The sequence below is a fragment of the Abramis brama genome (genome assembly GCF_963993115.1).
Source record: "Abramis brama genome assembly, chromosome: 19".
In the NCBI taxonomy this organism is placed as follows: domain Eukaryota; kingdom Metazoa; phylum Chordata; class Actinopteri; order Cypriniformes; family Leuciscidae; genus Abramis; species Abramis brama.
The window spans coordinates 6,455,179-6,479,356 of NC_139981.1; the positions used below are offsets into that span (position 1 = coordinate 6,455,179).

Sequence of the window (24,178 nt, forward strand, 5' to 3'; positions counted from 1 at the left end):
TTTTATCAGTCAAATTAATTTATAAATGTAAACTCAACAGGTATGAAATATGATCAGTAAGAGAAAACATGGATAATAAGACGAGCACTGGACTGCTGCAGGTTATGGGGAAATATATTGATTTATTATTCAGAATGCACAGCTGGAAAGAAAATATATTTATAGGAACATTTAGGCAAGTTCAAGATAATTCATGTTAACGCAGAGAACATGATTCACTGTTTTAATCAATTGACAGCCATAAAACGTAATAATCTGCGTTCTCATGTATGTAGGTGCGCTGAACGCTGTTACCAGAAACTCCAGAGTTGTAATAAGTAGAAAGCGGAAGCAGTTGTGCAAGTAGTCCATTTGACTCTGGCAAAGACCTTATATTTGATTCTGATAAGTGTATTCATTGCAGATTGGTGGAAGTGGCCTTTGACGCAACATGCCCAGTGCATTATGGGTTGAAGTTTCCCCACCTATTTGGCAAAGGGAAGACAATAGCTTTTTTTTCTTCTCTGCTTTCTCTCTAGTCAAGTACAGTATCAGCGATTTCAAAAAATATTTTGCCTTTCTGTCATATAGGCAGCAAAGTTTTATTGAAAGTGTCACTTTAAGTAAATGACTGGGTCTCAGCTTGTTAAAAGAAAGCAATAAAATAAAATTGACATGTAAGAGGAACACAGTATCACATGATTAGGATATTTACCATATATTTATTACATTGTAAAAAGTACATTAACTTTTATTCATATATACAGATTATTTTCATTGAGTTACCTGTTGACTACAGAATTAGTTCCTGATGTATCTAAGAATGCAGTACAACAAGTGCACATACAAAAGAAAAGAAAATGTCCATCTGTCCACAGCCACCTCTTAGGTTTGTGTTGGTTTCATTGATCTTCTGTCACTGAAGTACAGCAGTGACAATCTACATTAAATTACAGTACAACTCCTTAAAGCACCTACAGTTTCTGATCCAAACATACATGCTGAGAGGAGAAACCACGAGTCTCAGGTCATACACTGATCTCTAGATGAACTTGAGCTGTTCTCGGGAGCTCTCGGCTGATGCAAGCGCAGGTGCGGGTCTGAGAACATATTATATTTTTATATTAGTGAATTTAACAGCTCTCTTCTGGCATCAACTTTTTATGAAGCATTCATTAATTCATAAAAAACTAAAAGTGGTTGCTAAACTTCCAGAGTCGAGATCACCACAATAAAGGGATATGGTTGATAGAAAGAACAGCAGAAACGCATAGTTGAAAGAACTGATCAATATCATCATGATCATGGCCAGGAGAAATTCTCAAAAGGGAAACTTTTAAAGAGCAGAAGCGCCACAGCGATACAGCATAAACCTGAGCAACAAAACTCTCTCTTTAAGACGACTTGCGAATAAAATAAACCCATCCAAATAAAATAAAACCTGACATTCAGAGTTCACCTGGTTCATTTAGTTGAAAACATTAGTGACGTGTCTGGAATGTTGTAGAGGTGCACGATAATGAATTATGTGGCATCATCAAAACAAGTCTAGTGGGAACAAGCCATATTTTATTATCATCAACCAAAATAACTTTTGTAGACTTAAAGGGACAGTTCATCCAAAAATGAACATTCTGTCATTATTTACTCACCCTCATGTCAAATCAAATCTGTATGACTTTCTTTCTTCTGTGGAACAAAAAATATATTTTGAAAAATACAAAGGTCCATACAATGGAAAGTCAACATTCTTTTGTGTTCTACAGAAGAAAGAAAGTCATAAAGGTTTGGAACGTCACCAGGGTGAGTCAATTATGACAGAATGTTCATTTTTGGGTGAATGAACCCTTTAATTTCCCCACTAAGGAACCATGTATGGCAAAAATAAGTGGCTACTTCTGTGACCATGTTCTCTGGACCAATTTACGGTAAAGCAATGTAATTAAAGTGTAAAAGCCACAATAAGAAACAATATGAATTGTCAAAATAAATTACGTTTTCTTCATCATACTGTACAGGTTCAATTAGCTTGAGCAGTGTAATTATTATGGTATCATTAGCTGGACCCAGTGTGCGATACCTCTACCAATCAGCCATTCTGTCATCACTGACTAAATCTCACGAGTAACGACTGAGCACTAGTACATTAAAAACCTGCTCTGACAGGTGCAGCTAACCTACCAGACCCCCCCTGACTGAAATAAATGTAGTCTCTTCAATAATGAACTGTCCTCCATGGTGACACCTTCCGGTTTTGAATAAATATGATCATCTATGTAATATCTCTTACTGAAGGACATTCGAGTCCGAGCAGTTTGGGAGTTGCTTTGATGTTTGAAACGAAGAGAGGCAACCATGCATGTCAATGTCCTCTCATGCGCTCTTATTCCAGGTCCTGCTGTTACATAATCGAATAGTGTGGGCTACAGGAGAACAGGAGAACAGTGAAATCAGACGCTTCTTCCACTGTGTTTCTCCTTCAAACGCCGCGGCACTCTGTCGGCCTCCGTTTGACGGGCGGGTCAGTCAGCGGAGGGGCGGGGGAGCAGGGGCACGGGTGAGGTAGCCTCTATGAGAGCCGGGTTCAGAATGATTGGCAGGGACATCGGGGGAACGCCCACTTGCAGCGGAGAGGCGAGGGGCTGCAGGATGAGTGGAGACTGGCCGAGAGGGGGCGGGGACACTGGAGGACTCATCTTTGTTGGAGTGGGCATCGGAGGTGTTGAGGGAGGAACTGGAGATGATCTATCTGTTCCTGCACACAGAAAAAGGAAGTTGTGCTTTGAAAATTATCCACATTTTGACCAAGATGAAAAAAAAGAAAAAAAAGAAATGAATGCTTTTATTCAGCAAGGATGCATTCAATTGCATTAAATCAATAGTAACAGTAAAGAAACATTATAAATAAAAGATTTATTAATAAATACTGATCTTTTGAACTTTCTATTCATTAAAGTATCATAAATGCATTACAGTTTCCACATACACTACCAGAAAAATTTTTTTTTTTTTTTTTTACATCTTTTTGAAAAGATGTCTCTTCTGCTCACCAAGGCTGCAGTTATTTGGTAAAAAAAATACAGTAAAAACAGTTATTGCAAATAAATTAAAGATCACAATTTAAAATAACTTTTCTACTTCAGCATATAACCAATAACGCTTACGATCACCGTTGGCACTAGGTGTCTGCATATCCCGAGGCGACGAGGGTCTGCTGGGAATATTTGGCTCTGCAGGGGCAACTGGCACTGGTGAGGGGACTGGCACAGGGGGAGAGGCTGGAGTAACAGCAACAGGCTGTGGGACGGGCTCCACGGGAACATTACACACTGGTTCTGTACAAAAACCAAAAGGTATCAGTTAACGTGTTATGTGGTTGAACTCAGTTACATGGTAAATGGATATTTGAGTGATCATTGCCTGGGATGACAGCCTGTTTGAAGAGCTCCTCCTTTAGCCGGGGCAGGAAACAGTCAATTCTTTCCCAGGTTATTTCCCACAGGTCAGAGTAGCCTGTACGAGAGTCTGCACTGTGAAAGATCCCTGCTGTGTCCATCACCAACAGCATGTTCTTCAGAGACTCGGGGATCGCCTCCAGCTGTGCACCAAAAGTCAGACACTCATCAGCGTTCAGGATTTAAGAACTTTTCTGCTGTAAATCTTGTACACCTGAACTAGGGGTGGGCGATATAGCAAAAATAACATACCACATTTGTTTCAAGCAGGATCACAATCCACGATTGTATCTCAATTATTTTTCATTTTGGTTTTTAAGATTATTTTGCAAGTTACTGAGCAGTACAGCCAAACTAATTTCTTTACTTTAAATATATAGCCGTACAAGATAACAAAACATAAGGTAATTACGCAAATGACTAACAATAGGACAAATACAATATAAGATACAAATTAAATAAACTGCTTTCATTTTTTCAGCTACAGTAGGTCTATTTAACTGTAGCATTCAAGCAAAAAATCAAATGTAAAAAATAAAACACTGCTTAGTCTTCACTGTATGAATTAAATATACATTGATTCTTATTAAAGCTACAAAAGTTCTTCAGTCAAGAACAGTGATTGATTTTCTCTTGTTCTTGTGTTGTTTGTTTAACATTAAACGTGCTGTAAGCAATCTCTGAAAGAAGCTGTTGAAAGTAGAACGGACCAGGAACCACAACACACTTGTAGCCAATCAGCAGTAGGGGGTATACACTCATGATGGGGGAGGAGAGGGAGAGAGCAAGAGGGAGATTTGAAGAAAGACTGTAGAAAGAGAAATGGCTGAGAGACATTACAACAGAAGGATTATGATTTTGCTGTTTCACAGAATCAAGATATGCTGTTGTTGAATGTTAGCTTTAGTAACAGGACAGTTGAGTGTCATTGTCTGGAGCTGCTTTTATATATTTGCTTTTATATACTCTTGTGTACAGTGTTCTATTTTGTTTATCCTTGTTTTTTGTGCATCATCTTCACTTTATTTTTTGCGAAGCATTATATTGCTTTGCTTCAGCTATGATACAGACATCCACTCTTGCATTGCGTGTTTTATGCATTTTGAGGGTGGAACAATGAAGGGAGGAGTGTGTTTATTTGGGTTGATTTCAAATATCAACAGTGTTTCTCAGAAATCACTTACTGCACCTTTAGGACACAGACAGCAGCAGGAATATTAGGCTGCTGTAACTTTAAGACAATCCGCATATCCAATATATTGATACATATTTGTACTTCGTTAAAACAACCGATTGTGTTTCTGAACCTTGTGTGTATTTGACAGTTTAAGCACAGTAAGATATGAAAGAGATCTTAGTTTAGTACTCACACACTGGCTTTCTGTGCATGCTTTGGTAATGTGCACTCAGAAAAATCAGAACAGAACAGCATGCGTGTAAAATCGTTTGAAGCCAAGGCTTTAAAATGCATGCAAATAAACTTCCGTGATGACAATGAAATGCAATGTCACATGAGTGTAACCACAATAGAGATTAAAAAACAGGCTTTGAACTGCATATGATAGAATGCATACTGTGGCACGATATTACCCATCTCTCTGCAAAGGCAGATTGTGGAGACATTTTAATAATTCCCAATCTAATATCATCAATATCAGACACCCTTAACCTGAACAAGGAATCATTCACACATAAACGGACATTATTTATAAAAAAATAATAATAATTTGATATCATTAAAAAAAAAATCCCATGTAGTTCCAAATGCATTTCTTTCAAGTCAGTACAGGTGATTCTTATGCTCATCTGAGATCTCACCAGAAGGTCGCTGGAGCCAGCATGCATGTACTTGTCCATGAAGTCTAGAATGGTGAGCCAGAGGGCAGCAAAAGTGGGCAGAGAGAGCAGAGGAGAGAGATGCTGCAGGAACACCTGAGGAGACCAAAAACACTTATCAAAATCACTTCAACAAATGAAAATCAGCATAATCTCCTTTCAATTCATTCAGGATTAAGTTAGGATTAGAGAGCAAAGAAATCCTAGGCCAGACCTTAGAAAGCAGTGTGCAGGCCCTCATCCTGGTCTCTTCCATGCCGCCCACATCAGCTGGACTGATGTTGTCTAGGAGTTTTGTCAGCAGAGGAAACAGGACCTGAATAAAGACAGACATCACCATCTTTTCTCAGTTCTTTTTATTGAAGGAATTGTTTTCCAAAAATGAAAATGTTAAACTCCTCAACTACAGATACAAACAGAGCTAGTTCACCTTGTTGAAGCAGGACTCCCACTCCACCGCGTCCAGAGTTTGTAGATCGTGCACAAGAAGTGCTCTCTGTAGGTAGGTGAGAGCTTGCATGCGGACTTGTCTCCGTGCATCACAGCACAACCAAGCCATTCCTACAAGGCCAAAATGCATATGTTATAGCACATCTCTGAACATCCAGTTTCTTTTATACATTCAATAATATTTCATCAGATATTACAAGGGAGAGGTTTAACTCATTTTACAACAAAACCAAAATATTGTAAGCATATGTATGAATTCTGATTGACACTGAGGCTTGCAAATATGCTGTTGACTCGTCTCTGACCTTGAAGGAGTGGACACCAGCAGCTGGACCACAGTGTTTGAGAGTCCGCCTCGATCTTTCTGCCAGCATCCTCTAGATGGCGCTGTTCCTCTGCCCAAGAGCTGTAGATGCCGGCTGCTCGTGTGTGCAGTGTATGCATCAGGTCTAACAACTATATGGACAAACAGGCTGTTTTAATGATCACTAAACACTCAGGGAATATCTGGTCTATTAAATGAATATTTGCTTTCCTTACAGACTCACATTCATCTTATTAATGGGGACAAAAGAAATTATTATTATACAGACATGTGGCAGGTAAACACGTGGAAAGAAAATGACAACGTGATATTGTTTTTGATGTGCACCATTCAGGTTATGAAGATGGGGAAAGCACGCTGCCCTGGGTAAATATCACAAATAAATGTCTGGGTCATATTTCCATGCAAATATGCAGACAAAAAAAAAAAATCTACATTTTGTTTTAAATAAATAAATAAGACTTTTTAAAATGATAATTAAGAGCCTGTTACTATCAATATTTAATAATAAAAAAAAAACGATCTGTCATTACTGTGAAAATCAACCTGGTCAGATAATTATTTTTTTAAACAGTAGTACAACTAATACTACTATGATAATTGGATTTTACAAATGTACTTTATAGATTTAAATAATTCACAATATTTCATGAAAATAATATAAAATAAAATAGTTTCTTTAAGCAAAATATGGAAATATATAATAAATAAAATGCAGTAACAGTAAAAGTACAGTGTACATAATTTTTTTTACTTGAATACTTTTAAAGTTTTATTTGAAACTACAGTTCATAATTTTGTCTTTTTTGTATTTTGTCTTTTTTAATTTTACTGGTATTAGTATTGACAGCTTAATTTTTCTATATTGTAAAAGCTCTGAATCAGAAATGAGGTCAGAAACTAAACAAACCTGAAAGCAAAGCATAAATATTTCTAAGTTTATGTGAAATGACATGCCTGTCCTTCACCAAACAAATCTGCAAACATGATGATGGACAGATTTAGGAATTAGGGAAAGGGCTGTTGTACTTACGTCCAGACTAACCTGAAAAGACACCGTGTGGTAACTGGCCGGCACGCCCTCATCTTCTTCATCGTCGCTATGGGAACGGGCGAGCCGCTGACTGGATGGTTTGGCTCTCCGCGATGCACCATCCTTCTCGCGTGGCTTCTTTCGGAGCCGGCTGGATTTGGAGTCGTATTTGTGGCTCTTTTTCTTCTCGTGGGTGCGGTACCCTGTGGAGGGCGTGGAAACAATCAACAGAGTGACTAACAAGAGAAATCGAATTATGCTTTCAAGCGCACGCCACCCCATTCTCACGTCCGTCAAGCACGGTAAAAGCCTGTGCCGTTTGATAATGACTGCAAACAAAGCTACGAGAATGAATCACAGGTGCTATTTTCTAGCGAGCTTTTCTCCCATCTTCACACCCTTTTATTTGCTGGTTAGAAGAACCTGTCTCAGACATATCTCGGTCAATTTTGGGATTGCATCGAAAACATTGTCCTCTGTTTCCAATGAAAAGAGAATACAGCAGATATCTACCATATCATTATCACATTGCTTTGCCTATTAGATGTTCAAAACTTAAAACTTTGATCTGCCGCCCTCAAAGTGAGCATGTAAGCCCCTGATGACAGCAGGTATCTTCCCAAATAAACAGAGGCCTATAGCTCATGAAAATAACATGCTGATTGGCAGAGCTATAAAGTGCTGAATGAGTCTTGACTAAGCCTACTGTAGATCACAGACCACCCCGGATAGAGGAACTGAGAGGCAGAGTGAAGGATAAATGGAGAGGGCACACAAGACAGTTGAATTGCCCCCGAGTTAAATGACTCACCAGGAGCACAGCTCAAGATACAGCACTAAAGAGATTACAGGCACTGACACATCCAATTACAAAGCCACGGAAGTGAAGCAGACATTCTAATCCCTCAAGGAGTCAAACTTCCAAGATGAAGTTTGAATAAAATGCCCTCCAAAAGGTTTGTTTGGAATGAAACCAATCTTAAAATAAAATGTAAATTGTATCGTGGCAACATTGAATATTTTGTTATTGAGGCAGCATGCAAACTAGAGCAATGGCTATGTGTCATGTGGCTGTGTAAAGATGAGACATCATTTGTTTGTTTTACACAACAAGGGCAGGTTTCAGTGTTGGAGATCGCACAGCATATTCAATAATGAAAGCATGCAAGAAATGCCTTTCACATCACACACATAAGCATGTTTACCCTTTAAAAGGGCAATTACTTCTAACCTTATTAAAAGTTTGTCATCTTTTGTCAAATTACTACATTTCATTACAGTTCATAAACTGAACAATGACTTTCTTCTAGAGCTGCTGTCCAGCTGAAACAATCTTTGTTGCATTAATTTCCTGTTATCAATGTAAAGCTGCTTTGAAACAATCTGCATTGTTAAAAAGCACTATATAAATAAAGGTATTGAATAAATTAAATTGGAATAATAAGATACTATAGGGTTGTAACCAATCAAATGAAATCAGTATGAACAAAAGCCAAGGTGGCATCTGAAGATGCATTTACACAGACCGTTTGATGCAGCTCAGAGGTGGCATAAATGCATTTACACTGGACTTACAATTGCATAAATAATGCTATGAGATTAACGTTCTTAAACATTACATTTCGAATATAAAAATATGTAATGATGGGGGGGGAAATGAGATAACTAAATCTGCCAGTAGGTGGCAATAAGCCTTAATGAGTTAGTCTAAATCATTCTTTCAAAAAATTCATTCAGGAATTAAGCAAGGAACTGTTTTTTATGAATGGGTCATTGAATTATTCACTCAATCCATTTGTTCAAAAACACATTCACAAACATGGACAAATATTGGAAAAACAGATCAAATCATATGTTATAAATATAACAAACAAGAACTCAAACGGGTACTTTTTTGCTACCATATTTAGAATTTTGGGGGATTTTTATTAATTTAGGTGGCAACCCCGTGTTAATTTCCGATCCTGGTTCTTTGCTGTATAAGAGATTCGTACCTCCATTAAGGCTAGCCTCCACAAACACTCGTATGGCTTTAACACAAAGCTCAAAGTTTTCTGGAGTGACGTGGGCAGCATCGCGGACGATGAAGGACAGCGAATCCACGCACTTGATGAGGGACTTGGTGTCATGGAGACCCACATCCTGCCCGAGAGTTAAACTGTACTGGTTAATGAGAGGATGGGTCAGGGGCTTTGAAGTTGGGATCACTGTGGCCTTAGATCCATCCAAGTCATCTTTACCAACCTGCCCAAAACAGAAAAAAGTTATAAAAGGGGACACATCTATTCAAAGCAACATTCCTAATTATGTTACATTGACATTAGTGACGGTGGATTTGTCTCAAATAGGCTTCCTGTCTGGGGTATGGTGTGAACACTCACCACTAGCCAGCCCACATCCACATCGGTAGCTGAACGGGGTATTCTGGATTTTCCGTGCTCTGTGTAAACCTCAGAGTCAGACGTGTATCCCCGGTCAAGACTAACTTCAGTCTGATGATATGAGCTCAGTTCACTATCTGACTGAGCACCTGGAACAAAAGGATTACACAAGATAAGCCAATCTGGAAACGGACTTCACTCCACGCTCGACTGTGTCTTGAGGTATGTTAACAGATAAAATGGTTGAAAAGGTGGGAATGACTGAATCACCTGTGTCATTGTCTGGGTTGGTGCTGGTGACCTGCATGGCAGCAGGAGGTTTGACCCCAGCCCCGATGCACTCCAGAAGGGAAAAGAGTGTGTACCAGTCATCAGTGCAGTGGATGTTCGCAGCGTTGGTTTTAAGCAGCTCGTGCAAGCCGTATGCCACCTCTCGACTGACTCTGGACAGGACGTGAGGCTTCATCATCAACAGCAAGCGAAGAGAGAGGAGAACCTATCCAGAGAGAGGGAGGAAACTTGTAATCTACTTTTCTGTTCTGTTAATCAGTGTTGTAACAGCTAACACAACGACGGTTTGTACTTTACGTGTGTGTACCTGTGAGCCAATGTCCTCTCTGCGTAATAAGCGTATAGCAAGTCTGAGCAATCCCACCACTGATCTCTCAACCAAAAAGCAGCTCTCATTAGCATGGACGCATAACTGGTACAGGTGATCCCGTACCGTTTGCCATACACATGATACTCGGTCCCTGCAAACACACAGTCATCTCTCTATAAAAACCTTTTCAACTAGTAATTCTCAATGCGATAATGCAGCATGATCATACATGCAGTACCTGTTTTCAAGAATAATACGTAGCAGCATTTCTAGACAAAAAGCAGCATCTTCTTCATCATACGTTTCCTCATCAGGGGTCACAGTGATGAGAGCCTGGAAACATTAAAAAATACATAATGAACAATCCTAAGTAATCCTGTAAGAAACACACCAAAGAAAATGGTTTCTGTATACACGCAGTCTGTAAATGTGGACCTCACCTTCATGAGCTCCTGTAAAGACTCCAACTGCAGAAACTTGCTCTCTGTAATCAGCTTCTCTGGGTCACAGTGCTGACATGAATGCAGAAGAAATGTGAGAAAATTCTTTGATTCACGTTTGATAGCATTTTATACATGGAGCAATGAGTCAGACTGACCTTCTCCCGCTATGTTTTTTGTAAGCAAAATGTGTTGGCTGTACCTTTATGCAGAGCAGGGCAGCTTGTTTGGCCTCCTGGTTCTCAGTGGATGGGCCTCTGAGCCCAGACTGTTCACTCAATGTTAACCAGCTGACAAAACTCAATACAGCGGACTCACCCCTGACAGAAGTACAGTCGCAAAAAGGAATAGATAAAATTATTGTTGACAAACAAACACTTCCAAGATATTAACACACCTCAAAAGGGATTGTTTTAGATTTACATTCAAAAACAAATTGAGTTGAAATTTGGGCTTTGACCAGGATTTAAAATTCCTGATTGGGGGTTAAAAATTTGGCACAAATTATGATATTTCACGGATCACAATCAATATTATTGCTCTAATAAGAGATGAATAACCCCCAGCTGGTGTTAATCTATTTGTATTTCACTACGGCATCACATGAAAGTTAGAACGACTGATTTTCACCAACAACACTGTATTAAATATAAAGCTAAATACACGAACATCAACTATATAACAGATCCCAATCGCTGCAGCATCATGGTAGAAACCGGTCTGGTCAAAAGTTACTGTAATAAAACCATGCAATACAGATAATATACATCTTTACATTTATTATGAATGTTTTAGTACCTTGTAGAATCAAATGTTTTTACTTGTGGGGCCAAATGTTTAAATTTAAATAAAAATTTAAAAAGTATTCAAAAAACAGTTACTTATGTCACATTTCACAAAACAAATGTGAGGATGTTTTCAACAGCATGCCTGACAAATTAAAATACTCTAAAGTTCCAAAAAGTGCATTTATTACTGCACTAGAAGCCAGAGGTACAATAACTAAGTAAACTATATAATAATTATGTAATAACAAACAATACATTATATAATGTAACAGATAATTAGAGCCTTAGCACTGCCTAAAGTCAATCACTAAAAGCAGCTTGTTTCAACCTGGAAGAGTGTATAAAAAAAAAAAGAAGAAAAAAAAAAGGCTTAAGTACTTCCAAATACTATCTATAATAATATACCTGTTTGATGGTGTCTCTTCACGCTGTAAGGAAATCTTCTCATTAGGGTCTAGAAAGTCCTCAACCTTTTAACAAGAATTAAATATTTTGTCAAATTTACATTCATTCATTTAACAAATCTATATAGATCTTCCTTTGAGACAGTAGGTGGCACTATTGCCTGATCTAATAGGAGCAATGTGCCTGCTATATGCAGTTGGTTTCTTCTAAGCAAGAAGTGTTTGTTAGGGAATTGTTGGCACTCCCATCTTACCTCAACCATGGACTTGGGTAAGAGCTCAGCCCTGAAAAGCTGCAACATCGAGTCCATAATGTTCTTCCATCCTTCTCGTAAAATATCACCATGATTATGGGCCAAGCTGAACACAGTCTTGGCAGCGACTTGAGCCTTCCTGTTACTGCCAAATACGGTGGGCAGGTTCTCTACAGACTAAAGGCAACACAAATCCCAATCAGATCTTTTCACTCATGACCTAAAGCTGCTGCAGGAATCTGAATGCATCTGGTCGGGGTGCTTCAAGTCTTACCTCAGAGCTAAGAGTAGTAAACTTGCAGAGCGAAATGATTAAGTTATCAAAGACGTCACTGAAGCCGTAGTGTGCAGAGATCATGGCACATTTCCTTAAAGGATAAAAGAGAGAGGCATCATAATCAAAATCTTATTTTTTTGCAGAAAAACAAGTCTGACAATCACTAAATCCACAAACTACTTAGCAATGAGTGCTCTAATAAATTTGAATGATTCAAAGGCTGTGTCCGAAACCTGTCTACCAATCTGCGGGTCTTACCTGAACCCAGTGATGGCCTTCTGAATGATAGTGTCATCCAGGCTCTTGTCAAAAACGTAGGAAAGGGCGGCAATAGTCGGTCCCCAGGTCATAGTGAAGAGGTCGCGGTCGTAACTGCTGCCAGGCACATGCAGGAAAATCCCTTCAGAAGAGGCTCCTCTGTGCAGCAGAACACTCCACACATAGTTCTCCTTCACCAGCCCCGTCTGCTCGTCGGGCATCACAATCTCCTCATTCCTGCAGGACCACATACGTTTATCTCAGCTTATCCCATCTGAGCCATTGTATACATCATTAGCAAGAGCTATTATATCCACACACTTAAAGACCAGAGACATTAGGTTTATAACAGAGATAATAAACATCAGAGCTCAACAATGACCTTTTCAGCCATTTAGCGGATTCGTATTTAGCGGATTTGTACTTATTTGTGTATGTATATACGTACGTACATAACATTTTCACACACACTACCATTCCAAAAGTTACAGTGTAAAAAAGAAAGAAAAAAAATGAATGCTGTACTTTTGAGCCTTCTATTCATCAATGAATCCTTGGGGGGGAAAATCATTGTTTATACAAATTAAGTAGCACAACTGTTTTAAACTGAAAATAATGTTTCTTGAGCACCAAATTACATGCCCTGAAAGTAAGTAGCAGCAAATTATTTATTATTAGTATTATTGGAAATTATACAGCTATAATGTGGCAGCTATAAATTCAAACTGATAAATACACCTTTGTTGGTAAACAATGGCATACTAGGATGTATAATTTTCAACCCAATCTAACTGATGCGTCTTATTGAAAGTCATTCTCACAATGTCAACGATCTCATATACAGAACTGTATGTCAGCCAGACTGATAGCTTTACCTTAGTGTCAACTTTATATAAGAATTTGCATCAGATAAATGTAATACATAACTGAAAATCAAATGTATAAGTTTGTGAGCCATTTGTCCATTACCAACAAATGTAAGATATAATGACTAAATATAAATAATATTTAGGATATAAATAGCCTGATATAACAAGTGACTGTTGCGTCCACAGGCTCAAAACTCTCTCACACTGGCTCTGGGTAAGTGGGCCATCCTTAATTTTAAATGTGGTTTTAATTACAAGTTACCAATGAAAACATATTGTGTAAACGTTTCACAATTTTATATACTTTATATAATTATATTAAAACTGTTCAACAAGTAAAAGGTAATGAAAACTATACATAAGCACTAACTTGATGGCATTGTAGATGTCTTCCAGCATGTCTTGATCAAAGTCATTTCCTCCATTCACACCTTTGAGATTCTTCTTGAATTGCTAGACAAATAAAATAAAACAACAAACAGGAGGAGGAAACTGATTAAAATGCCTTCATTCCATCCAATTACAGCGACATCCTCCAACTATCACCTTTCAAATCCAATAATTGGTCTCGGTTTATTACTGCTGGTGTCACTTAATAGGTGTTAGTGTTAAGCAGGCTGGTCTAAGGCCAACCTCAGCTCAAATAAACACACAGACGTCCGCTGCTGAGTGATGGCATTAGGCCACTGTTTTACTGCATACTTTCTTAATGGCAGGTAAAGCAAGGGAAACCTGAGCTCCCCCCCGAGAGAGAGAGAGATGAACAGAAGGAGAAATAAACAGAGAAGTAAACAGAGGGACGGAGGGTCTTTCCAGGACTTCATTTTCCATGGCTGGAGAGTAGACGCACACACGCTAGCTGACACAGAGACAAGACAGCTGGACACGCCGTCTGCCAAAAGCCCAGTCCTGCCTCGTCTCGTGCTGCTCGACTTTCACTCCTTGGCCGTTTATCCCCTCTGTGCTCAGGCTGAATACCTGCTGATTACCATTCCCACTGCTCCTGTATTCCTATACAACACCATTGCTTTTAGCAGGAAGGTTTGTGTGATCAACTGTTTAATTGGATCTGGTCCTAATGCATGGAAACCAAGGTGTCAGTGGTTGCTGAGGTAAAGATGCTACCAGCTGCAGCCACTTATATTACCAGGGCACATTTCCCGCCAAAAAATAAAAAGAAAGAAATTGTGCAATAAAGAAAGCCTATGTTTTACTCTAATTTTTAGGACCATGAAAACGTTCGGTACTTATTTCAATACCTACAATGCTACAAATATTCTGCGATTAAAATACACACACAAATATATACACTACCATGTAAAAGTTTGGGGCCAAAAGTAAGATTGGTCAAAAGTGACGGTAAAGACATTCATAATAGAATTGAAAGATTTCTGTTAATAAAATAAATGTTGTTCTATATAACTTTCTTTTTAAACATTTATAAAAAAAATTAAAAAAATGTTTCCTGAGCAGCAAATCAGCATATTAGAATGATTACTCCAGGATCATGTGACACTGAAGACTGAAGTAATGATGCTAAAAATTCAGCTTTGTAATATTTCACAATATTAGTGTCTTTACTGTATGTCTGATCAAATAAATGTAGCTTTAGTGAGCCTTCTTTCAAAAACAAAAACAAAGAAATCTTACCGACCCCAAACTTTTAAAATATATTTTCTGAATTTTCAGATTTATTTATTTATTTATTTTGCATTATGGTAATGACAATAGGATTTACAACGAGTGCAATTGTTTTTGCACTATGGTAATGATGGGATTTTTTGATTCCCTAAATGGAATTAGAGGATTTCAGTTTTGGTAGAGCACGACAGATTAAAACGTGGGTAAGAGTGATATACAGTACGACAAAAAGTAAAAATCTTAAATCCATGCTTCACCTTTAGATACATTCAAGTGTTCTTTCTTCAAATGATGCAAGTAAAGTCATTAACTCTTTCCCGCCAGCATTTTTTTTTATCATTTACATTTTCATGGCCCTCAGAATATTTTGTTGTATGAATATCTGAACATGCAATATATCAAAAGAAAGAACAGAGTGTCTGCTTTAAAAACAAAGCAAACAAAAAAACGTTTTTTTCTAGCTTGATGCATTATTATTTTTTTTACATAAAAAACAACATTTCATTTGGTAACATTAGGCAGTTTTGATTTATATGATGTTTAATGTTGATGATTGTGTTATTTTACATATGCATCTGCTTACATATGCTATTGCTTGTTTCTGCCTCTTTTTAGCGTGCTTTGATCAGGAGATTCAGTACTCTTTTAGAATATGTGTATTAGCGCACCCTACCTTATAACAGTGAAAACACGGAAAGCCGAAAATGTCCGTCAATGGCGGGGAAAGAGTTAATAATATGTACATGTGTGACTGCTGTGGCTTGACATATTTGTATTTCATTTGACCTCAAAGCCCCACTAAATTGAGGCCAGTTGTCTGAAGCACATAAAAGTGAGGCATGGCTGCATAACAGTAATCTGCATGTGTGTCAAATCTAGACAGATGGTTTTATAACACACTTACACGCATAACATGTAATACACTTATCTTATACTGTTAAGTCAAAGAGCTGAAACTGATCTCTCAGAGAGAGATTGCGTGTGTGGCCCTGAACATGTGAATGACTTCTGGATATTCCCATTGGTAACAGGAACATGTGTCGCTCACCTCCAACGTCATGGGGATGTTCTGCTTTCGAACGTTATGGTTGTGCTGATCGGTGTTTAGCATGATGACGGCATAAGCCAGGGCGAAGCCAGCGTCGTTTGTCAGGAAGGGATTACCGTTCACTTTCTGCACACAAGAGAACAAGGCCATTCAATTGACTGCGAGAATAGCATCGTCAACTCACCTAATATGTACGCTCATCTTTACAGGCGCGTTTTGAAGGATCAATCACCACAAGAAAAAATATAAAAGGGCACAGTAATTCTTCCGGGATCTCCTGCCAGTGTAAATGTCAGACACTGACTCCATTCCCGTTTCGATACATTGCTGCATCGGGGAGGGCACAACCCCCATGTCTATGTGGTATAATCACATGAGCTCATTCGTAGTGATTGAGAATGGTGACTAAGAAAAGAAATTACTATGAATACTTTCCAGGTGACACACAGAAAGCTGCCTTTTACATGCACGTAAGTGATCGTGTTCGAAATGTTCTCGGATCGCCGAGCTGCTTACTGCAGGGCAGATGGATGTGTCTCACTTCCCAGTGCAACATTTTCCTCTTCCCCAATTACCTGCGTGACTAATGACCCCGTCCTTGATCCCGACTGAACTGCTGTTCCACTGTCCCTAATTACCTGATGATGGGGCCAGTTGGTGGCCAGGATTGCCTTGGAGTGTGGTAATGGAAGAACTGTAAGAATGCTTGTGTCTGTGACTGCAGCGAACCTACAGCCTATTTAAAGAATATATATATGCGTGTGTAAATATATTCATGTCAGTCCGTGCTTGTGTGTGTGTGTGTGTGTGTGTGTGTGTGGCAGCTGACTTACATGCCAGTTGTCAGTGAAGGTTTCCAAGAGCCGATGAATGACAGGCGCTTCTCCAGGAAGACGGAATGCCTCCAGATACAAGCGGAGCGCCTCGTCTATGCGCAGGCCCTGGAAGCCGAACGTGCTGAGGAAGAGATAGAGATGGCCTTAAAATAACTTTAAGGTATAATTATCTCAACCTCCATACTGAGTCACTTTGAGCCTGATAGTAATCATTAGTGAGAAGAAAAGCTAGAAGACCACATCGGATTTCCAGGCGTTAAGACTTGATAACTTGATTATTTGGTGTCGATGAACGTTAACAGAACAACCAACTCATAAGACACTACCAACTCTCTTTAAGACACCAATAACTCTTTTCCTTAGAACCATGAAAACATTTTCATGTGAAATATGCATATTTTTACCTAGTTTTTTTTTACTGCATTTCCCATATTGTCATAATTCTATTATTACAGTACTCTAATACTTTCCTTAGTAAGATTTATTTTGTTGTTGTAAGAAATTAATACTTTTTTTTAAAATCAAGGATGCATTAAATTGGTCAGAAGTAACAGTAAATACATTTGCATAAATCTGTTTATCATATAAAGTGATCATGTCTCTTCAGAAGACTTGGATTAAACCACATGGATTACTTTTAAGATGTCTTTATGAACTTTTTGAAGCTTTTTTGAACTAATAACTTCACCAACCGATGTTTTGAGTTGGCAATATGCAGAAAAATGTGCTAAAAAGAAAAGGTTTACTTGACAAAACTGTCCAGCAGGTCGGTGTTCCTGCGGTCGCTGATAAACTCTCCGATCATCTTCTTGTCCAGGCGGGGGTTATCTCTCAGCCACTGGGCCACCTCATTATCATCCATGGGGCTGCTGAGCAGGCCTTTCTCCTGCAGGATCTGAATGCCCTTCTTGGGTTTCTGATTAAATTGCTCTGTACCCGTGATCAGAAGCTTTGAAGCACAAAAAAAGAAAATGTCATCAAAGTACAAATTCGAAGGTTTTAATATTCACAAATATAAAGAGCAAAGAACTGCAGATGAAAGTGTGGTCACCTTCTTCTTGTTCTTGATCTCCAAAAGTTCCTGAGAATTTGGAAGACAGCTGGTGAAACGCTGAGGCTTCTTCGAGCTTTTCTTCTCCGCTGGATTAAGACAAATCAGATTACTCTAAATCATCAAATGTTTACTGTAAATCAATGAGTATGTTGTCCAAGTTGTTTGTTGCATTTCATAGGCAAAACATCAGTTAAGTACCTGTCTCCGTCTCCTCCTGGTCCTGTCTGCCAAATCTCATCTTCTCAGCCATCAGATGTCCGCTGGTGGGAGGACAGGCAGCCCTAGTCTCTGACACCACAGCATTCTGCCCATTAGAACCTGGTACAGATTTACCAGCCTCTGCAAGTAGCAAACAAAAGAAGATTTTGCCATTATGAGAAACAATTAAACTCCTTCGTTAATTGTAGTTTACTTGGTTCTCTTCATTTACTACAGCACTTCTGTTAGTGCCCATCCTGGGACTCTTGATTCTGCCCACCTATTGTTGAATCTGTGATTGTATTGACTGAACTGTCTCCTTCTACTGTTGATGATTCTGATTGGTCCAGCTGTGAAGCACTGTTGAGCACTTTGGCCTGACAATGAGCCTCTGTGCTGTCAATCACTGTCAGCAGGGCTTCAAGTGAGAGGAGATGCGTAGTGTAGAGCTGCCCAGACACTGGAAAGGCATTCTGCAAATATAACACAACATATAATAAACATAACTTCATAATTTTTAACGTGATAATCTATCATGAATTTCTATTAGAGGTGAAACATCTCCTGTAAAAAATAATAATAAAATAAAATTAAAATAATACTAATAATAAATATAAATAAAAAATACCATGTAGTGCATTTTGCAGAAGAATGTGTTTTAATGCTTGTAAAACATGTGCTTAAAAGTTTTTTTGGAAAAACAAAAATTGTCAACCCAATCATCAATTGATTGGTTAAAATATCAGTATCTGCCTCAATTTATAACCGTTTAACCACTCATAAGAATGTAACTATAACCTGTGACCACAGAACCATAATACAAACTGAATCATGAAAAAGTTAACTGTTACTCTGCTAATTTCCAGAAAAAACAATTCAAATTTTTAATTTTTTTAAATAGACTGCTGCAATTAACATTTTGTCAGAACCACTGCCTAGTAAATTACATGTTATTTTGATTAGTTGTCTATTCAGAATCGTGGGAGAATTGTGATCTTTTAAACAAAACAAAAATTGTATATAAATTCTCAATTTATCCAGAGTCATCCAACTCTAGTAGATTGTGAAATATTCATTTAAGGGTGACAAAATACATTTTTGCATATCTAAAGGCATCAAATAGTACCCAAGGACTGTTTTCAAACTTTAGATCAATTTCTTTCTCATAAGTTCCTGCTAGAGGGATGTCTAGAGTTGGAGTGGCTCACCTTAGAGAGCAGTTTGGTGAGGTCCTCAAACAGGTTGGAGCTGTAAAAGTCACAATCATAATTTATATAGAGCTCTGTGACAAAGCTGGGAATTCTCCAGATCTGTACAATGGCCTCCAGGGCCATCTCCTTCATCTCATAGGGCATTTTAGGGTTCTCCGAGGTAATGATGTCCATTAGCTTCTTCAGGTACATCTGTGGAAGAATATAAAGAGTGACGCCCTGCATCTGAGATGGCATATATCTCACACCACAGAAAGATCATCATTCAGTCACATACCTCAAGCTGGAACTTGAGATGTTCTCGCATGCTTTCAAAGAGAAGAAAGCACACACGTATGGAGGCGGCATACAGATTCATTCGGTCAATACTTAACAACTAGAAAGAGACACATGTAGAACATTTAGTACAGGTGAAAATATCGGAAGAGCTTGTCGTTCTAAACCCCACTTTTAAACCCAGGTAAAGGAACGTTTCACACTTGTGATTAAAAAGCACTGTGCTTTAACAGCGGTTAATCCAGAGCAGGGATAGCACTGCTTTTGCTGTGTTAACCCCATATTGTGGTACGTGTCCAAACGTGTACAGTGTGAAACGGTGTTAGAATGTAATGGCTAGATGCTTAGAAATATACAGCAAATCATATGTGTGTTGTATAAACAGTAGTCTATGTTTCAGAGTTGGAGGGGAAAAATATAGAAGCTTGTTTCCAACTCAGAATTACGAGTTTATTTCTCACAATTGTGAGCTTATATCTCGCAATTCTGACTATAACACGCAATTGCGAGTTTATATCTCTGAGATAAAAGTCAGAATTGTGAGATGTAAACTCGCAATTGTGAGAAAAAAAAGTCAGAATTGTGAGATAAAAAGTCAATTTTTATTTTATTTTTATTCTGTGGCGGAAACAAGCTTCCATAGAAAAATGTCAAATGGTGACAGCAAACATGTCAATTGAAGTGAAGAGATCATTTCATTTTTACTTTTATAGTGCTAAAAGTCCATTCAGTATAAAATTGACAGTACAGTCAGCAAAATATAATATGAGGATGTGCAATGTTAGAGCCTTTATGTAAACGGGTCGCATGCTGCGTTCGACTAATCAATGCTAAAGACACCGCAAACATGCAAATTAGAACGTTAACCCAGGGTTTTGGAATGTACAGTGTGAAACGACAGCTTATGAATACCCAGGATTCATTGTCAAAAGAGTAAATTGTGAGCAATGTGAAACGTGAAGCAAGATTACCCAGGATTTAGAATGATCCAGGGTTAACTATTTCAAGTGTGAAAAGCCCTAGAGAAACCCACAAGTTAGGTTAGAGAAGAACAAAGTTTTACCTGTATAAGGTGTCTACAGAGCTCATCTTTAACCAGACAGAGCAACGACTGGTAGGGGGCGATGTGTGCGGCTTCTAGGGCCACGTTCAACAGCTGGAGGCCCATGTGCATCATTACATCAGAGTTATGGCGGTCATGTGGGTTGGTGAGAGAGATGAGGAACCGGAAGAGCTCTCTCAGACATGGGAGACCATACGGGATTAAAGCAGCACCTGGACAAACACAATGGGACTCCAATCGCACTTCAGGAAGCTTGAGTGTAAAGGCTAGGGCTGGGGGGAAAAATTATTTCACATATGAATCGCGATTCTATCTTCTGTCGATACGCATTGCTTCACAAATTTCAAAAATCGATATTTAAAGTGTTACATTTCTTAAACTTTGCAGTACTTATTAAAAGTTATTGATATGTTAGAGTGCTATTTAATCACAATATGCCACTGTGCAAACACACAGCTGAAGCACAAATGCCGCCTATCAGATGCATGCAATCCTGAATTCAGTTCTCTCTTACAGCTTATTGCACTAGAATAGTCAAATACACACACAATTATGTCAAAATGCACATAGTGTGATGTACACAGAGTATTCACGTAAACACAGTCGGTTAGGTCCTACGGGAACATAAGTTGGGAGCAAATGTGTAGCAGTATATTAGATCTGTGCATTAGTTCTTAAAGGGACAGCAACCTAATAAACTGTTGCCATCCGTTTCATTAATGTTAATCAAAAATTTTTATTTTTTTTAATCACTGTTTTTGACAATCACTTTTATATCTTTATTATGAATAAATTTATGTTTAATTCATACAGTGAAGACTATACAGTGTTTTATTTTTATATTTGATTATTCTGTATACTCCTATATTTCTATAGTATTTCTTAAGGCATGATAAATAAAACTAGGCTACTGTACCTGAAAAACATTTCATTTGTATATTTTTTCTATTGTATTTGTCCTATTGTTCATTTATTTTCCTTTTATTTACCAGTTTTATATTTTAAAAAGTTTAGATTTTTTTGTATCAAGGAATTTTACTTATGTACTAGGTAGTTTTTGGTACTAATTTGTTGCTGCCTTGCTTTATTTACAGAAGACTGCCAGTCATGTTTATAATGATTTCAGTTTTTTGTTGCTTTAAAGAAATCTATTGTGTAAAGTGGTATATAAATAAACATGACATGACGTGACTTGACTTGAGAGCCAAATTGGAGAGCTGGTGCAAACATATCCATAACGCTACAATAAGATGCTTTCTTATCTGTAGTTTCCTCACCCTTGTCATTTTTGTTGTGTTTATTTTGTTATTGAAAAGAAAGCCCACAGCACATATTAAAATTAATCTAAACGCTTCTCTCAGTAGCATGGACGGCATAGGGATGTGGGCAAACAGTTCTTTTTACATCCAAATGAAGAACGGGAAAAAAACTTCACCGCGAGGCGCAAGTATATCAGGGCCTTAAAGTACTGAATTTTGGGAACACTATTTCTCTTACCCTCTCTCTGGGTGGACTGCGTGAAGCGCACTCCTCTGGGGTTCACGTAGTCCATGTCGTGAACCGATGCCGAATCAGACTGGTCAGCCAGCAAGTCTCTGTCTTCCAGGACTTCAGGAATGGACTCCACTGAGGCTGACTGGGAACGCTCCACTTCCCTGCCCTCATACTGATGACACCACACACCATCAAGCTCAGAACATTATGTACTTGGATAGTTTATTGATGGTTTGAGGGTTACCTGTGATTCTAGTCTGCCTGGCTCTGCGGAGGGTGTCATGGGAGTGGTGGCCGTTGAGCTGCTCTGCTCCAGGTCTGTGAGATCTTCCTTTGAGGTGGTTTTAGAGCCGGCGTCTAAGCCACTGTCAGTGGTGGGACTGGAGATGGAGGAAGCTGCACTGTCTGAACCAGGAAGAGTAGAAGAGCCTCCACTGTGCTGCTCTATGAAGGGAACTCCACCTGAAATAGACATGAGGACAGAGTGACCACACATGCTTTTCTTAACATCAAAGTCGTGGCATAATGGTTAGAGATCCAAAGGGGTTTGATTCTCAAATTCATGACCCTTAAACATTTTGAATCTAATTGTCTTGAAAAAAAAAAATCAATTACAGTTTCAAGCCATTTTAGAGCAATTGATACTTTATAGATTGTCAAATGCAATTTAAAGACTGAAAAATATCAAGAAAATTAAGCTATATTGCTCAGCTCACTTTAACATATAAAGTCTTCCGGTATACCTGAAAGGTTGTTAGTGAGGGTACTGGACTGGGCTGGATCCATCTGTCCTGAGGGACTGCGCACCATGTGACGAGGGGGGCGGGGAGAACGCTTCTGTTTCTTCCACTTGGACGACTCGCTTATTCCCCCAGCTCTCATCTTCAGCTTCAAAACAAACATGGTCTTGTTAAATCAAGCCAAATGCTCCAGATCACCGCACAAAGAACAACGCAGGAGGAAAAGACAAAAACAAAATCTCATGATACCTCAAATTATTATAAAAAAAAATGCCAACACACCAAAAGATGCATAAACACTCACATACAGGCATGTCATTTTTTTAGAAAACCTTTTGGGTCTGTATGTATGCTGAGGTGATTGTGTTTATTGGTATATAAATTTACAAAGACCAAAGTCAGCAATATTAATCCAATTTACTTGATTCATATATTTTATTATCTCTATAGGGATGCTTGGGAAGTGAAAGAATGAAACTATCCTTGTTCCAGTAACAACCATATTAAAATGTATTTTACTACTTTTGAAGCAATAATATAGCAAAACAACAGAATAATGAGGTTCTAGAAAAATATTTTTGAAACATTTTGACTTTACAGTAACCCAACTTCCACAATTCAAGTAAAACAACTGATTTCAACTGCAGAAAAAGGTTTTTATAGTAACAAACAAGAACGTTTGCGATAGTAATGGCTGTTGAAAATAGGGATTGTCAGCATTATGTTGCACTGCATTTTCAACTAAATTTTTTTCCTTCCATTTTTCCATTTCCATTATTTTGCACTGGTAAAAAGCAGATGTCAAGATTTTAAATCCCCCAATCAGAGCTTTTATCTTGAATTAATCTTTTATCTTAAATATTTTCTGCCCAGTGTTTTACTTAATCTTCCCATCCTGGCAACCATGCTCATGTCTGCACTGCAAAAAAATAATAAAAATAAATAAAAATACAAACAAGGGGGGCTGAAACCATGCAAGTTTAACGATCTCTATAACCATATTTTGCTCAAACGAAAGTGTAATACAGCCAGTTTGTGTTCCTTCACGAGGCCATTTGTGCTATTTGTCTCTAAATAATAATAGTGAACTGTGATAAATCCAAACACAAATCTTTGTGATTGTGGTTGCTGAATAAATGCACTTACACGGTATAGGGAGTCTGACTATTACGTCGATTTCAGTGCAGAATGGGAGTGGGCAGGCACTTAAAAGTTTGCTCACCAGTCACGAGTTCTTTGCAGAATCATGGGTAATAAAACGATTATT

At 38.3% G+C, this 24,178-nt stretch overlaps 1 protein-coding gene across 1 annotated transcript in view; it reads right to left on the reverse strand.

Moving 5' to 3' along the window:
* Positions 1-681: 681 nt before the first annotated feature.
* gbf1 (golgi brefeldin A resistant guanine nucleotide exchange factor 1) overlaps positions 682-24,178 on the reverse strand; it is a 78,357-nt gene continuing 54,860 nt past the window's right edge. The window contains exons 7-38 of the mRNA XM_084093539.1: positions 22,915-23,059; positions 22,416-22,633; positions 22,175-22,343; positions 20,678-20,889; positions 19,616-19,714; positions 19,336-19,530; positions 18,408-18,600; positions 18,128-18,268; positions 17,927-18,015; positions 17,622-17,824; positions 16,873-16,996; positions 16,040-16,165; positions 13,721-13,803; positions 12,482-12,718; positions 12,221-12,314; positions 11,947-12,123; positions 11,694-11,758; positions 10,703-10,820; positions 10,501-10,572; positions 10,299-10,393; positions 10,058-10,211; positions 9,730-9,955; positions 9,460-9,608; positions 9,073-9,322; positions 7,079-7,281; positions 6,026-6,176; positions 5,701-5,831; positions 5,485-5,586; positions 5,253-5,366; positions 3,400-3,577; positions 3,144-3,314; positions 682-2,734 (exon numbers count right to left, since the gene is read on the reverse strand). Coding sequence (XP_083949665.1) covers positions 2,502-2,734; positions 3,144-3,314; positions 3,400-3,577; positions 5,253-5,366; positions 5,485-5,586; positions 5,701-5,831; positions 6,026-6,176; positions 7,079-7,281; positions 9,073-9,322; positions 9,460-9,608; positions 9,730-9,955; positions 10,058-10,211; positions 10,299-10,393; positions 10,501-10,572; positions 10,703-10,820; positions 11,694-11,758; positions 11,947-12,123; positions 12,221-12,314; positions 12,482-12,718; positions 13,721-13,803; positions 16,040-16,165; positions 16,873-16,996; positions 17,622-17,824; positions 17,927-18,015; positions 18,128-18,268; positions 18,408-18,600; positions 19,336-19,530; positions 19,616-19,714; positions 20,678-20,889; positions 22,175-22,343; positions 22,416-22,633; positions 22,915-23,059 — 4,917 coding nt within the window. The 3' untranslated portion in view covers positions 682-2,501. The remainder of the gene's footprint in view (positions 2,735-3,143; positions 3,315-3,399; positions 3,578-5,252; positions 5,367-5,484; positions 5,587-5,700; positions 5,832-6,025; positions 6,177-7,078; positions 7,282-9,072; positions 9,323-9,459; positions 9,609-9,729; positions 9,956-10,057; positions 10,212-10,298; positions 10,394-10,500; positions 10,573-10,702; positions 10,821-11,693; positions 11,759-11,946; positions 12,124-12,220; positions 12,315-12,481; positions 12,719-13,720; positions 13,804-16,039; positions 16,166-16,872; positions 16,997-17,621; positions 17,825-17,926; positions 18,016-18,127; positions 18,269-18,407; positions 18,601-19,335; positions 19,531-19,615; positions 19,715-20,677; positions 20,890-22,174; positions 22,344-22,415; positions 22,634-22,914; positions 23,060-24,178) is intronic.